This window comes from Pongo pygmaeus, chromosome 10 (genome assembly GCF_028885625.2).
Source record: "Pongo pygmaeus isolate AG05252 chromosome 10, NHGRI_mPonPyg2-v2.0_pri, whole genome shotgun sequence".
Classification (NCBI taxonomy): domain Eukaryota; kingdom Metazoa; phylum Chordata; class Mammalia; order Primates; family Hominidae; genus Pongo; species Pongo pygmaeus.
The window spans coordinates 68271786-68286563 of NC_072383.2; the positions used below are offsets into that span (position 1 = coordinate 68271786).

At 40.2% G+C, this 14778-nt stretch overlaps 1 protein-coding gene across 1 annotated transcript in view; it reads left to right on the top strand.

Moving 5' to 3' along the window:
* Positions 1-14778, top strand: part of KCNMB4 (potassium calcium-activated channel subfamily M regulatory beta subunit 4) — a 74285-nt gene that overhangs the window by 30656 nt on the left and 28851 nt on the right. The window contains exon 2 of the mRNA XM_054445033.2: positions 3113-3240. Within this exon, the coding sequence (XP_054301008.1) occupies positions 3113-3240 (128 nt within the window). The remainder of the gene's footprint in view (positions 1-3112; positions 3241-14778) is intronic.

Sequence of the window (14778 nt, forward strand, 5' to 3'; positions counted from 1 at the left end):
TGTAACCCCAGCACTCTTAGAGGCCAGTGGGGGACAATTGAGCCCAGGGGTTTGAGACCAGCCTAGACAACAAAAGGAGACAGACACCTTCTCTACAAAAAATTAGCTGAGTGTGGTGGAGAAGCTGTAGTCCTAGCTACTCAAGAGGCTAGGCAGGAGGATCTCTTGAACCCCAAGAGTTCAAGGCTGCAGTTAGCTATGATCTTGCCACTGCACTCCAGCCTGGGTCACAGAGCAAGACCCTGACTCTTGAAAAAGAATTCTTTCCAGGCAATGTCAGTTTTAAAAAGTTGCTAGGGTATTATAAGTATAGATCACTTAATCTATGTCACACTTTGGAAAGAATGCAGTGCATGAAAAGAATACTCAAATTTTGATCTCAGGTTATTTTCTCCAGTGTAAAAAAGTACTTTCCATCCAAAAATCCATCCACACAACCTCAGACTTTCCAAAAAAGCAAGAATTTTTTAAAAAATCTCACATGAAACTTCAACATACCTAATACAGAACTTTACATACTCAGTGAAAGTTTTTGACCTTTTCAGAAACATGTCAATGTAATTCTTCTGGTCAAATCTTAGGTTATCATTTGAGAGAGACATTTCTTTTAAACCTGTTTCTCCCCAAAAAACTAAATAGCAAAGAATTCAAACTGAGTTAACTTACAAATATTTAAAATCTGTTTTGATTACATGTGATTGTGAATTGTTCTTTCGTAATGCACTTATTATATCTCTTGTGTCAAGTATTTACCCATTGCAAAAAGGGCTCTGATGAATTTTTAGGCTTTTACACTTCACAGCTTCTACCTCCAAATTGGGAAATTTCTCCTTCCTAGAAGAGCACAATAAATTGGCACCTACTCACACTTTATAAACTAATTGACTATAATGTAGAAAAATATATATTTTAATAGAAGGAAACAAAACATCCAACACCTTAGAGAAAGTAAGCAATAGGAAAATCATGGTCCTCTTGTGAACATTTTTCTAATGCAAAGTACTGGCCCCTAAGGAAGGACCTACCACACTCCTCCTCTTTGCTGGCTGGAATACTGGCTTAGTCAGGGTTCCCAGCCATCTCCCCAGTGGGCAGGATCTCTTCTGGGAAAAATACTGTGGCAGTGTTTGTAGTCCTGCCTTCTGCTGGGTTCTTTCTTGGTGTACCTCCAAGAATAGAATCATAGAAATGTAGAGCTAGAAATTATTTTGGAGATTTTGCATATTTGAAAAAATGAAGTCCAGAAAAGGGAAGTAATTTACCCAAGGCCTAACACCTAATAGACAACAGGACTGGAGCCCTACATAATGGTCTCCATTGCTTCCAAACCCAACTGCTGCTTTGGAAGAACTCAGAATCCATAATTTCACAGACGTTTTTGGCTTTGTATTACTGTTATTAATAGAAGTAGAACTATATGTGCAGAAGATAAACATTCAGTGATTCAATCATTAAAATAACATTTGCATAACATGTTGTGAATATATTGTATTTAATAGACAACCAAATTTACTAAAATTTATAATGTCTATATATTTTTAAAAAGTTTAAACACTGTGAAAATAATGCCATCATCTTGAATAAAAATGTATGCGTGTTATCATTAACTAATTCAACCAACATTTTTGCAATTTCACCATTAGCAGACATAGTCATAAATGTGAAAATATAGAAAAGACAGAAAACAGTTCTTGTTCTCACCTCGCCAGCAAATTGGGAAGGCTGACATAAAACATGCAAGTATGATACTGTGTGTTTCCAGCTGTAATATCACGTGGCGTGAGTCCCATGGCAGCACAAAAGAGGGGCACTTAACTGTGGTAGAAGAAAAAGAAGGCTCCCTCAAGTAGGTAACACCAAACTTGAATCTTAAAATAAAGGAGATTTAGGAACAAAGGGCATTAAAAGGAGAGAGAACAGCCTGTGCCAAGCAAGTAGGTTGACAGCACGTGGCAGATTTGGAGAGCAAGTACATCCATATGGCTGCATCCCAGAATTAAATGAGGGTGAAGACAGGCAGGGACCAGATCACGAAGAGCTTTGTGCATCATGCTAAAACATTTCAGTTTTACCAGGAAATAGTGAGAAGGTGTTGAATAATTGTATGCTGTAAATTAAACAATGTGACTGAAATTATACTATAAAACTCTATGTTGTGTTTGGTTTGGTTTTTCCCTGCTCCTTAATATCAGATACCTTGGTAAAACACCTAAGAGTAGAATGTGATAAGACCACCAGAATCTAGTTGTGGCTGTAGAGCTGACGAAAATCTCAATGTCTGCATCTATAAAATGGAAATTGTTATAGGGTTGTAAAAAGTACACAAGTTAAGTCCTGTTAAGCATTTGCGTCTGCTGTATTGCAAGCACTCAATAAACGGAAACTGGCATCATCTTCGTCATCATTGTAAAAAGCTGAATTGCAGAAAATGGATTAGAATGCCGAGAGTTCATTTTAACATCTGGACTTAAGAACAGTTGTCTGATTCTGCTTAATCTCTATTGCTTAGAATAATAGAGCTCCTTTAAGAGAACTACTTTGTCAGAGGCACGGCTAAGAAAAGACATCAGTTAGCAAAATACATTGATTATGTATTTGAAAGGAAATTTTCCACTGGTTTTGTTGTCCAAGAGAATGTAAGAAAAGAAAACTTGGGTTTCAGCAGTTAGGAGCAGTATCCTGAGAAGAGCTATGTGCTTGAATTTATTAGTTACCGGTAGAAGACAGAAATGCCAAGGTTCATAGATAGCAATTGGGGATAAAAATAAACTTCTTTATGCCTCCCTCTCTTGACAGACAGGTCACCAAAAGAGAGAGTGTATTATGCTTTTAATTTGCTATTACATGGTAACTAATTGTTTATAAAATACCCTTACACTGTAATGACTGGAGTTTATTTTTTGCTGTGTTTTTGTATTTGGAATACTTTCTGTCCTTGTGCCAAATTGGAAATTTGGAATATAGTTTAGTAATTTCAATTTGGTTGTATTTAAAAATTAGGGAGGTCTAAATTAGATTTACTGTCTTTATAATGCCATCTTTCTATAAAAAATGACTATATCTTAATATTCCATAAAATAACAGGTTTACTTTCTGTATTCTATTTTGTTAGTGCTCCTATATCCCTCCCTGTAAGAGAGAAAATCAGAAGAATTTGGAAAGTGTCATGAATTGGCAACAGTACTGGAAAGATGAGATTGGTTCCCAGCCATTTACTTGCTATTTTAATCAACATCAAAGGTAAGTCAATATTTGCGTGTGCATATTAAAATTGTTTGTAGACTCTGCAGCTTATTACACTGATATATCATAGATTATGCCCACTTGACAGCATGGAGATAGCCTCAACTCTTCCTTGCATGTAATTAGGGAAACCCATATAATGAATCTGCAGGACAGAGAAAAAGACTTGTGTTGTACACCTTATCCTCTGAATATACTACAAAATGATAGTGACTTTAGGTAGGAACATTACTTTGCATTTCCTAAGAATTACAGATTGATGCATGTAAGCTAAACAATGTGCAGATTTGCCAGCACTTTCAGACTGCATCGAATCTTACCTTTCCTTTTCCTTTCTATTCTGATGAAGTGTCAATAACATGAGTTCACACCATTAAAACCTTACTTGACTTAGTAGTCAGTTTATACCATATAAACCATGTAAAGATGGTTCCTTGGACTAGGGCACTTTGGTACCCACTCAGATTAATCAGTAATTTATTCATCAAATATTTATTGAATATTCACAATTCGTTGCTGTACATCTCCACTTGAATGTTCCAGGGTTACTGCAAACCTTCACTTGCTCCCATAATCTCTGTCTTAGAAAAGGGCATGACCATTCACTCATTTACCAAATCCAGAAACCTTTGAGTAATGCTTAGTTCATTTTTCTCCTTTGTACTTTGTAACCTATGTCACCATCATGTATTTTTGTTTGTTTTTAGACAGAGTCTCACTCTGTCACTCAGGCTGGAGTGCAGTGGCGAGATCTTGGCTCACTGCAGCCTGCGCCTCCCAGGTCCAAGTGATTCGTGTGCCTCAGCCTCCCGAGCAGCTGGGACTACAGGCACACACCACCACAGCTGGCTAATTCGTGTATTTTTAGTAGAGACAGGGTTTCACCATGTTGACCAGGCTGGTATCTAACTCCTGACCTCAAGTGATCTGCCTGCCTCAGCCTCCCAAAGTGCTGAAATTACAGGTGTGAGCCACTGTGTCCAACACATCATGTTGATTTTTACCTGTATCATGACTCTTCTCTGCCTCCCCACTATCACTGTCTTAGTTTACATCCAGATTTCTCAGCTTCATTAACGCAATAGTCTTGTAACAAGTCTTCCGCCTCCACCGTGGACCCACTCCAAGCCACTCTCCATAGTACTGCCAAGGTAATCTTTCTAACACATGAGTCTAATCAGGTTACTCTGCATAGTTTTCAGAGTAAAGCTCAAACATCCTGGCATGGCCTATGTCAGATACCTATTGCTGCATAACAAACCACCCTAAACGTAGTGGCTTACTACAGCAATGACACATTTTTTTTTTTTATAATTCTGTGGGTTGGCTGTGCTCATTTGCAGTCGGATGATGGCTGAAATAGCTGCATGGTCCAAGATGGCCTCTTCCCTCACATGCCCAGCAGTCAGTGCTGGCTGTCAGCTGGGGCACCTCAGTATCCCCACCACTTGGTCTCTTATTCTTCAGTAGGTTAGATTGCCTTCCTTACAACATGGCAGCCTCAGACAGCATTTCAAGAGAGGTAGGCCTCGGCTCTGGAATTTGAATAATATCACTTCTGACACCTTCTATTGGTCAAAGCAAGTCATGAAGCCAGCTGTATTCATGAGGTTCTGGAGTAGGCTTTGCCTCTTGATAGGAGGAGCTGCAAAACATTTGTCACCACATTTAATCTACCACAGGATACAAGGCTTCTCAAGATCTTGTCCCAGACTGTCACTTCTCCAACCTCATTTCCTTGCTCATACTCTTTGCAATAGCCATTCTGAACTATGTGGACTTCCCAGAATATTTTATACTTTTATATGCATGCCTTTTTATTTGCTTGTCCTGCTTCTTGGCGGCCATACTGGAAACTCCTCAGATATCACCTTCTCTGGGGTGCCTTCCTTGATCCCCAATTTTTATTTAGTTCTATATTAGTTAAGATGTGATTTGTTGCAGGTAATCAGAATTTTGACTCAAAGCATCATAAAAAAAATTAGGAAATGTAGTATTTTATACATCAAGAAATGCAAGGCCAGGCATGGTGGTTCACGCCTGTAATCCCAACACCATGGAAGACTGAGGCGGGAGGATCACTTGAGCCCAGGAGTTCAAGGCCAGCCTGGGCAGCATAGGGAGACCCTGTCTCTACAAAAAATTTTAAAAATTAGCCAGGCATGATGATGTGCACCTGTAGTCCCAGCTACTCGGGAAGCTAACATGGGAGGATCGCTTGGGTCCTACTAAGCCTTGGGAGGTTGAGGCTGCAGTGAGCCATGATCACACCACTGCACTTTAGCCTGGGTGACAGAATGAGACCCTGCCTCAAAAAAAAAAAAAAAAAAGGAAGAAAGAAAAAAATGAAAATGAAGGAGAAATGCACAGGTGGACGGATGTCAGTGTTGTTTGATGCAATGACTTAATACTGTCACCAAAACCCAGCTCCTTTTCAAATCTGGCCTCAAGGTGGCTCTTTTCACAGTTATAATATAATTGCTTCAGTTCCAGATGTCACAGCCAGATGCAGCAGTGTCCAAAGAGAGAAAGAGCCTATCTTTCTTGATGCATTTTTCTTGGGATTTGGAAAACTTTTCCCATCTTCCCACAGGCAACCTCTCCTCATGTATCCTTGTTCACAGTGAGTTCCTTTGCCTACATCTAAACCAATCACAAGAAAGAACAATCAGAATCAACCCCTGACTTGGGGCTAGTGTTACATGTCTTAAGTCGCTTGGAGAAGGGGTATACCCCTGAGTAGATTTGAGAAGGAAGAAGAAAGGGAACCAAGGTGTTGTGGAACAACCAGAAATGCCAACGAAAAGGTGTGTCTCCCATATTCCACAGTCGTCGTCTTCTTTTTTTTTTTTTTCAGGAAATGTTTCTGAGTCATAATATTCCATAGGCTTCTATTTACAACTCTCTCCCAGGGGCTTGCAAGGGTTGCTTCACATAACTAGGCCAGAGGAGCTTTTTATTTTATTATTGTTTTGTTTGAGTAGGAGTCTCGCTCTGTCACTCAGGCTGGAGTGCAGTGGCACGATCTTGGCTCACTGCAACCTCTGCCTCTCAGGTTCAAGTGATTCTCCTGCCTCAGCCTCCCAAGCAGCTGGGATTACAGGTGCATGCCACCATGCCCAGCTAATTTTTGTATTATTTAGTAGAAACGGGGTTTCATCATGTTAGCCAGGCTGGTCTTGAACTCCTGACCTCAGGTGATCCTCCCGTCTTGGCCTCCCAAAGTACTGGGATTACAGGCGGGAGCCTCTGTGCCCAGCTAGAGGAGCTTTAAAAAAAGAAAATTTACCACAGACCAATTAATTAGAATCTTTGGTGGTTGAAACCGGGCAATAGCATTTTGTAAAATCGATGCTAGGGATTCTAATCTATAACCAGAAACTAGAGTCACTGTTCTGCCCTTTCACTTATCACCCATTACTGGAATTGTTTGTATGCCCATTTTCCTCACCAGGCTGCACACTTGTTAAGGGTATGTATGGGCCAGTCTTCTTTGTTTATGTATCTCTAATATCTAGCGCAATGCCTGGTTTTCAGGTAATAAATATTTGGTGAATGAATGAACAAGTGAATGCAATGTGTCAAATTAAAAGGAGGGTTCTTTGCTTCCAAGGAATTAGGATTTATTGGTGAAAGCATATGCATATGCAAATATAAATATAATTACATCAGCTAGAAATAGAAGGGGGAAGACTGAACATTGAGGTGGCAACAATAAAGAAATCAAGGCTTGACAATGTAAGATACCTTAGGTAAATAAGTTATGTAATATGGAGTAATGACTTTGTAGCTGGAAAGGCAGCTTGGGGTTAGATTTCTAATGGGTCATTAGTGTCAAACTAAAGAGATTCTTTGTCATATAGGCAATAAAAATTTGTGAAAAGTTTTTTTTTTTTAATCAAAGACTGACATGAGTAGACCTTTTGAGTTAGAAAGTAACTGGTGTGAATGTTGAGTGTATACTGGCTGGGAAAAATGGGTTAAAGGCAGAAAGAAAGGAGAGTACTGAGTGAAAAACATTTTTGAGTGGTTACTGTGTGCCTGCCATTGTGAATGACATTTTATTTAGATTACTAAATTTCTAAATACTAGCCCCATTTAACATATGAATAAACTGCATATTTAAAAAGTTAAATAACTTGTCCAATGCCACAACTGTTAAGTGCAAAAACTGGAATCCAGTTGGTCTGATTCCCAAAGCTTCCATCAACTATCTGCTGGTCCTCATAAGAGACTTTGAGGGCATAAACGAGAATAGTGGTAGTGAAAGTAGCAACAAGGATTATAGCAGTAAGATTTTTTAGTTAGAATCAACAGAACTTAATGACAACGTAAGTGATAAGGAAAAAGGTGTCAGACTTGACTGAGTGTTAGAAAAGGACAGTCTAGCTCTGAGTATGCTGAATTTGAGAGATTCTTAAAATATCCAGAAGATGCTTTGAAAGAGTTAGAAACACAGACTTTTGAGTTCAGGAGCAAGAGGTCAGAAGCAGTGCTATTCAGATGTGGGAATCATGGTGCACAAGCTGTAGTTAAAGCGAAGACAAAGAGTGCATATTGTGAACATTTAGAGTGAGGAGGGAAATGTTGACAGAATCTTAGGATCATCTACATTTAAGTTATAGGCAGAAGGAGATGAAGGAAGAGTAGCCAGAGGGTGAGAGGAAAATAAAATAAGAACATCTTAAAAGGAGAGTATTTTAAGGAGAAGAAGTTAGTCAAGAAGAAGATAATTTAGGTACAGCCTTTGATAAGTACAGACTACACATTCAAGAAGTTTGCCATGGACTACGTCATACTAAATAGCAAAGAAAACACTCAACAGAGTGAAAAGGCAACCTACAGAATGGGAGAAGATATTTGCAAACTATATATCTGCTAAAGAGTTAACCCCCTGAATATATAAGAAACTCCTACAACTCAATAGTAAAAGAAACTAATAATCTGATTTTAAAAAGGGCTAAGGGCTTAAATAAATATTTCTCAGAAATAGACATCTAAATGGCTGACAGGTATATGAAACATTGCTGAACCTCACTAATCATCAGAGAAATGCAAATCAAAGCCACAATGTAATGTCACCTCACGCCTCTCAGAATGACTATTAACAAAAAACAAAAGACAGGTATTGGTGAGGATACGGAGAAATTGGAACCCTTGCATACCGTTGGTGGGAATGCAAAACGGTGCAGCTGCTGTGGAAGACAGTATGGATGTTCCTCAAAAAATTAAAAGTAGAACTGCCATACGATCCAGCAATCCCAGTCCTGGGTGTTTTTCCAAAAACTTGAAATCAGGATCTTGACTCTTCAAGATCCTGAAGAGCACTCCTCCTTTTACCACAGCAATATTCACAATAGCCAAGATGTGGAAACAACCTAAATGTCCATCAGCAGATGAATGGATAAAGAATATGTGAAGCCAGGCGCAATGGTGATACCTGTGGTCTCAGCTAGGGGAGGCTGAGGCAGGAGGATTGCTTGGGGCCAGGAGTCCAGCCTGGGCAACATAGCGAGATCCCATCCCAAAAAGAAATAGAAAGAAAATATGGTATATACATACAATGGAAGTGTTCAGCCTTTGAAAAGAAGGAAACTCTGCAACATGTGACAACATGGATGAACCTGGAGGACATTATACCAAGTGAAAGAAGCCAGACACAAAAAGGCAAATACTGTATGATTCCACTTATATGAAGTATCTAAAATAGTCAAATTCATAGATTAAAAAAGTGGAATGGTGGTAGTTATCAGGGGCTGGGAGGCGGGGGTAGCGGGAGTTACTTAACAATGACCATAAAGTTTCAGTCAAGTAAGATGAATAGGCTCTACAGACTGGTACAACACTGTACTATCACCAACAGTGATGTATTGTACACTTAAAAATTGAAGAGGGTATATCTCATGTTAAGTATTCTTATCACAGTAAAATAAAATTAAAGTTTCCTATGACTGGAAAAAAGCTTGGGGAGGAGATGAGTAACTGAGGAATGGATATAGAGAAATAAGCCTCCTGTAGGTGAAAACTGTTGGAGGGAGAGAGAAAAATGGAATATATCGTAAAGTAAAAATGGAACGTGCCCTGAAGAAAACGAGAAAGAATGAAATAAAATGCTGAAGGAGTACGCAGATTTCTTTTTCTGTGAGGTGGGACTGTTTGAGCCTGAACCCACCGCTGTGTGAATCAGGTGCTTCCTTGAAGCTTCCTGCCCTGGACTGGGAACTGGTTTCAGAACGTTCGTGAGCTTGAGCTTGCAGTTGGAGGTGAACAAGGCACCCCTTCCACGTGCTGTCCTGACTAGCTGGTGACCATGTTGATGAACGTCCTCTCACTCCCCACTTGGGAACTGCGTGTTGTGAGAGCTGCCTCCCTGTGACAGGGTTGCCTCCTCCTGTCAGGGCATGAATTTTGAATGTTCTCAGTACCCAGTCAAGAAGGACTATTCCTCCAGAAGTGTGAGGTCTACCTAAAAAGAGCTAAACCAAATTACATACTAAAAGTATAAAATATTTTTTGTCCTTTCACAACAATTCTGACACCAAATGTGTGGGGTATTTCCACACCAAGCAGTTCAGTTCTCTGGTGACACTAGCTGGTGTCCTACAGTTCAGTTTGTTTCTGGAGTTGGCATCAGATCCCACAAATTAAAGGGTCCAGCCCCACAAGATGACCCCCACTTCACATGTCAAGCGCATGTCCCAGGTATCTACCTGTACTTCTGACTGACCTTCTCTAAGTCAGGGGTTCCCACATCCTCCCTCCTTGCATTCGATAATTTGCTAGAATGACTCACAGAACACTTTACTTACTATTCCAGTTTATTATAAAGGACACAACTCAGGAACTGCCAAATGGAAGAGATGCATTGAGCAAGGTGCCCTCTCCAGGCACACCACCTTCCCAGCACCTTGATGTATGCACCAACCCAGGGGCTCTGGAGTTGTTAGGGTTTTTATGGCTATTACATAGGCACGATTAATTACATCATTGGCCCTTGGTGGTTGAGTTGATCTCTAACCTCTCCCATGCCTGGAGAGGTGGCTAGAGAGAGGTGGTGCTGAATTCTCTTTTTTTTTTTTTTTGAGATGGAGTCTCACTCTGTTGCCCAGGCTGGAGTGCAGTGGCTTGATCTCAGCTCACTGCAAGCTCCGCCTCCCGGGTTCATGCCATTCTCCTGCCTCAGCCACCCAAGTAGCTGGGACTACAGGCGCCTGCCACCACGCCCGGCTAATTTTTTGTATTTTTAGTAGAGATGAGGTGAATTTCACCATGTTAGCCAGGATGGTCTCGATCTCCTGACCTCGTGATCCGCCCGTCTCGGCCTTCCAAAGTGCTGGGATTACAGGCGTGAGCCACCACGCCCGGCCCGAGGTGGTGCTGAATTCTAATCCTCTGTTCACATGGTTGGTTCTTCTGACAACCAGTCCCCATCATCCAAGAGTCACCTCAGTAGTATAAACTTGGGCATGGTTGAAAGGGGCTTACTATGAAAAAACGAAGATTCTCCTCTCACCCGGACTACTCAGGAAATTACAAGGGTTTTACAAGTTTTGTGCCAGGAACCGGGGCAGAGACCAAATACAAATTTCTTATTATGTCACCTATAGCAGTTGTGTTAACTTTAGTACAGTAAATTTAAGCTCATTATACCTCCTTCAGAACGGATACACATTCCCTATCCATCATCTCACTGTCCCATTCCCAAACTCTGGGGGTGTAGATAGAAGCGGGGGTGGTCTATCACAGCCCAGCAGCACTCAAGACAGGATTTTTCAGCGACTCTGGGAAGGCAGGCGTTCGGAGTTTGGCTCTTTTACCATGACATATGTGAGAGGAAACAGGAGTGCTGTTTGGAGGTGTGAAAAATGGCAGCTCCCTGGTGCCATCTACTCTTAGTACACTTTTTACTACTGCTAAATATGAAATTAAAATAGACTTACTGTATGGACTCCCAGATGCTCTTGAGAAGATGAACTTTACATTTAAAGAAACCTTTAGATTTCGCTCAAATGCAGGAAATTAGGGAGAATAGTCAAGTTTTCACTTTCAAGAAAAGGGTGTTATTTTAAAAATCTAAGACAAAGATTAGAGGAGTCTTAGCTTTCCACTGGTTAAGCTTTGTTGAGGCAAGCTGTATTCCAGTGTTGAGTCTGCAGTGGCCGAAGCAGCCCCGAAGCAGCTGTGCCTGCCATGGGCAGTCAGTCTCCATGTGGCCATCCCTCTCTAAACCCAGGAAGGATTCTGCAGAGGCGTCACTGGGGTGAATTCATGCCAAGAGTTGAGTCCATTTGTGGCCTTCCCATATAACCTTTCCACTCTTTGCCTCCCTTAACCTCAAGGCTCAGTCTCCTTCCAAAATGTGTAGATTTTGTTTTTACACTTTTTTATTCAGGTAAGTTCACAATTCTTCTCCCTATATCATTTTTTCATTTTTTTTCTCAGTCTTTCCCTGGCTTATCCCTTCTCAGCAAAACCTAACTTATACCCCCTTAACGAGTAGGCTTTGAAACCCCCTTTTCATTGCCAGAAAAATTCTCTGTATTCTCAATCTTTTCATACAATTTTCTTTCTTCATCTTTGCCTTAACTGGCTTCTCCTTGAAGAGGGCTTGTCCCCTTGAAAATAACTATTCATTCTTCAATTCCCTTTGGATCTAAAGGCCAAAAGGAGTGATCAGTCTTTATTTTTTTATATTTTCCTCTTGTTGGAGAGCATAGAGTTTTTCTATACAGGTTTACTTTTTAGTACTTTGTTTTATACCTCTGGATAGTAGGTCACAGAGTACACGGAGCAGGCTTACACACACACACACACACACACACACATCAAATGGACAAATCCAGCCACACCACCTGTACAGTCTCTTGAATTCACTTCCTCCACCACTGCCTGGATTCAGGCTCTCACCTGGCTTGTTGAAGGCATCCTCAACTAGTCTGTCAGCCTTGGTCTTTCTCTTGTCTGTCATCCACACCATGCTAGGTTTTGTTTTGCTTTGTTTAAGCCTCCTTTTGATCTTGTCACTGTCCTTGATTAAATTTTTCTGCCTTCTTAATTGTAGGATAAAGGCCATGCTCTTCCAATTCCAACTTCAACTTCTGCCATTGAATTATGTGCCAGTCAAGGAAAACCAAAGGCAAAACAACAAGAAAACAACAACAAAATAGCAGACACAGTCCTTGCCTTCATGGAGCCTATAGTCTGTAGTCACAACAGTAGTATAATTACAAAGTAGGGTAGTGCTATGAAGGGGAAGCTGAGGATGCTGCTATGAGATATTATGGCATGATGGGGAATTTCAAAGACCTTTCTGTGTAAATCAAAATTAGGTCAAGACCAGAGGATGTTCAAGAATTAGCTAGGTAAAAAGCTAGGGGGAGAATACTTCAGAATGAGATACTACCATGTGCCAATGTTCTGCAGCAGGAAAGAGCTTGGTTGTTTGAGGTACTGGAAGGCCAGTGTGTCAGGAGAACGTGAATGAGTGGGAGAGTGGAGCAAGAACTAGACAGGGCTCAGATTTCTCTTAAAATGTAGTGAGCAGCCAATGTTGGTTTTAAGCAGAGTGGGAATATGGTCTGCTTTACATATTTTAACTTTTATTCCAGCTGCATCAGTCACCTCGAGTCACTCTGTTTCCCATGCACTTTGATGCCTTTGCTCCAGTCTCTTTCTCCTCACCCGGGGACACCTTCACCTTTTTTACTTCTGGGAATTAGCACAGCACAGTAGTCCTAGAATGAACTCTAGAACCAAACGCTTTTTAGTGGCGTGGGCTTAGATATGTTACTTAAATCTATCTGTGCCTCAGTTTCCTTTGCAGAAGTGGGATATAATATCAAGGAGATGGCATGTGCCTAACCCACAATAATTCCTACAAAAGTGTTTGCTATTACTGTTTTTATTACTATTATTAAGATTCACCTCAAATGTCACTGTGTAACCTTCTCCCATCTTTTCAGGTATAATTCATTACTTCCTCTTCTGCAGTCCCACACTGCCATGGTTGCTTTTAACACACTGTTAGAGAGTTGAATATGTACTTTTCTGTTGTTATAGATTATGAATTCCTTAAGGGCAGCAGTCATGTGACATCAAGCATCAGGATTTACATTTCTCCTCTACCACTGATTAATTGTACGACCTTAGATAAATTGTGCAGCTTCTCCATCCTGGTTTCCTCACCTGTAAAATGAGGATAGCATTACCCATCTTAAGAGCTTCTGTTTTGGTTTTGTAAGGAACATATTTGCACCATAGCTAATACTTAGTAAACACATATGCTTTTCTTCCCTGCCTCTGTAGATTTCTAACAACTAAGTTAGAAACAAAGTTGGGCCTGGTTATTTACTGATTGGAGGCTGAGGTGTTGAATAAATAAATAATGAGGGTTTTATAAATGAGTAAAACAATAGAACACAAAAAAAAGGAAGAAAGAAGAAATTCTGTTGTTAAAATAGATATGTCATACTCCTGATGCTAACAGATATACCCTAATTTCTAAGTTCATTCAAAGTGTGTTTATCCTGTAGCGTATGTTTTTAAATCCAGTTTACCCTTAGCATTTTAAAGAAAGATAAACATAATGGCCTGAGCTCAAATTGAGTAGCGGTTTCTTCAGAACACAGTTCTAAAGCCATTAAAATAGAAGATGAAAAGCGACTGATTAGAAAATGACTGCTCACTTAACTTAGGGTTTAGTTTTCTTAACTATAAAATTTGATAGACTGATGGATTAAATGATCTCTAAAATTCCTTCAAACTCTCAAATTCTGTGGGGAATCTGAAGACTTGTACAAAATTACAACAACTGAAGATGCTGGATAAAATCCTAATGGTGAAAGGGAGAGGAAATGAGTAAAGAAATAAATGGTTGACAGTCTGGAGCCATTTAATGGAGAGGGAGACAGCCCTGCTGCCTCAGCGGTAATTGAGTTTCGTAATGATGACACTGAGTCATCTAAAAAGGTTAAATTTGGTTCAACCTCCTCTCCTTAAAAGGCAAGGAAATGTGTAATGCATTTTTAGGAAGATTTTTACCAATAATATTTTAATATTTTATTAGTTTTTATTCAACTTAAAATTTAAGCTTTAATTATTTGGAAAATTCCCTTTTGTGAATGCCTGTTTCCTCTCCATGAAGCAAGCCCATTTCAGGGGCTACAGAGATCTTCCTGCCGCCACAGAATAGCTTATCACTCTGGTATCATGGTTGTTACTCTTTTTGTAGTTTAGTGTCCTAAATTTTACACATAAAAATGCTACCATCTCAAGCTGGGAACAGTGCCATATACCTGTAGTCCGCGCTACTTGGGAGGCTGAGATGGGAGGATCATTTGAGTCTAGGAGTTTAACGCTAGCCTGGGCAGCATAGTGAGACCCTGTCTAAAAAAAGAAAATGGTAGATGAACTGAAGAGGTTGAAATAGATAATACTTTGCGTTTATGTCATGCTAAGGGGTTTAAATTTGTCCTAAGGGCAGTGGAGGAGTGACAGTCACATTTATGTTTTAGAAAGACGAGTCTAGTGGCAGCA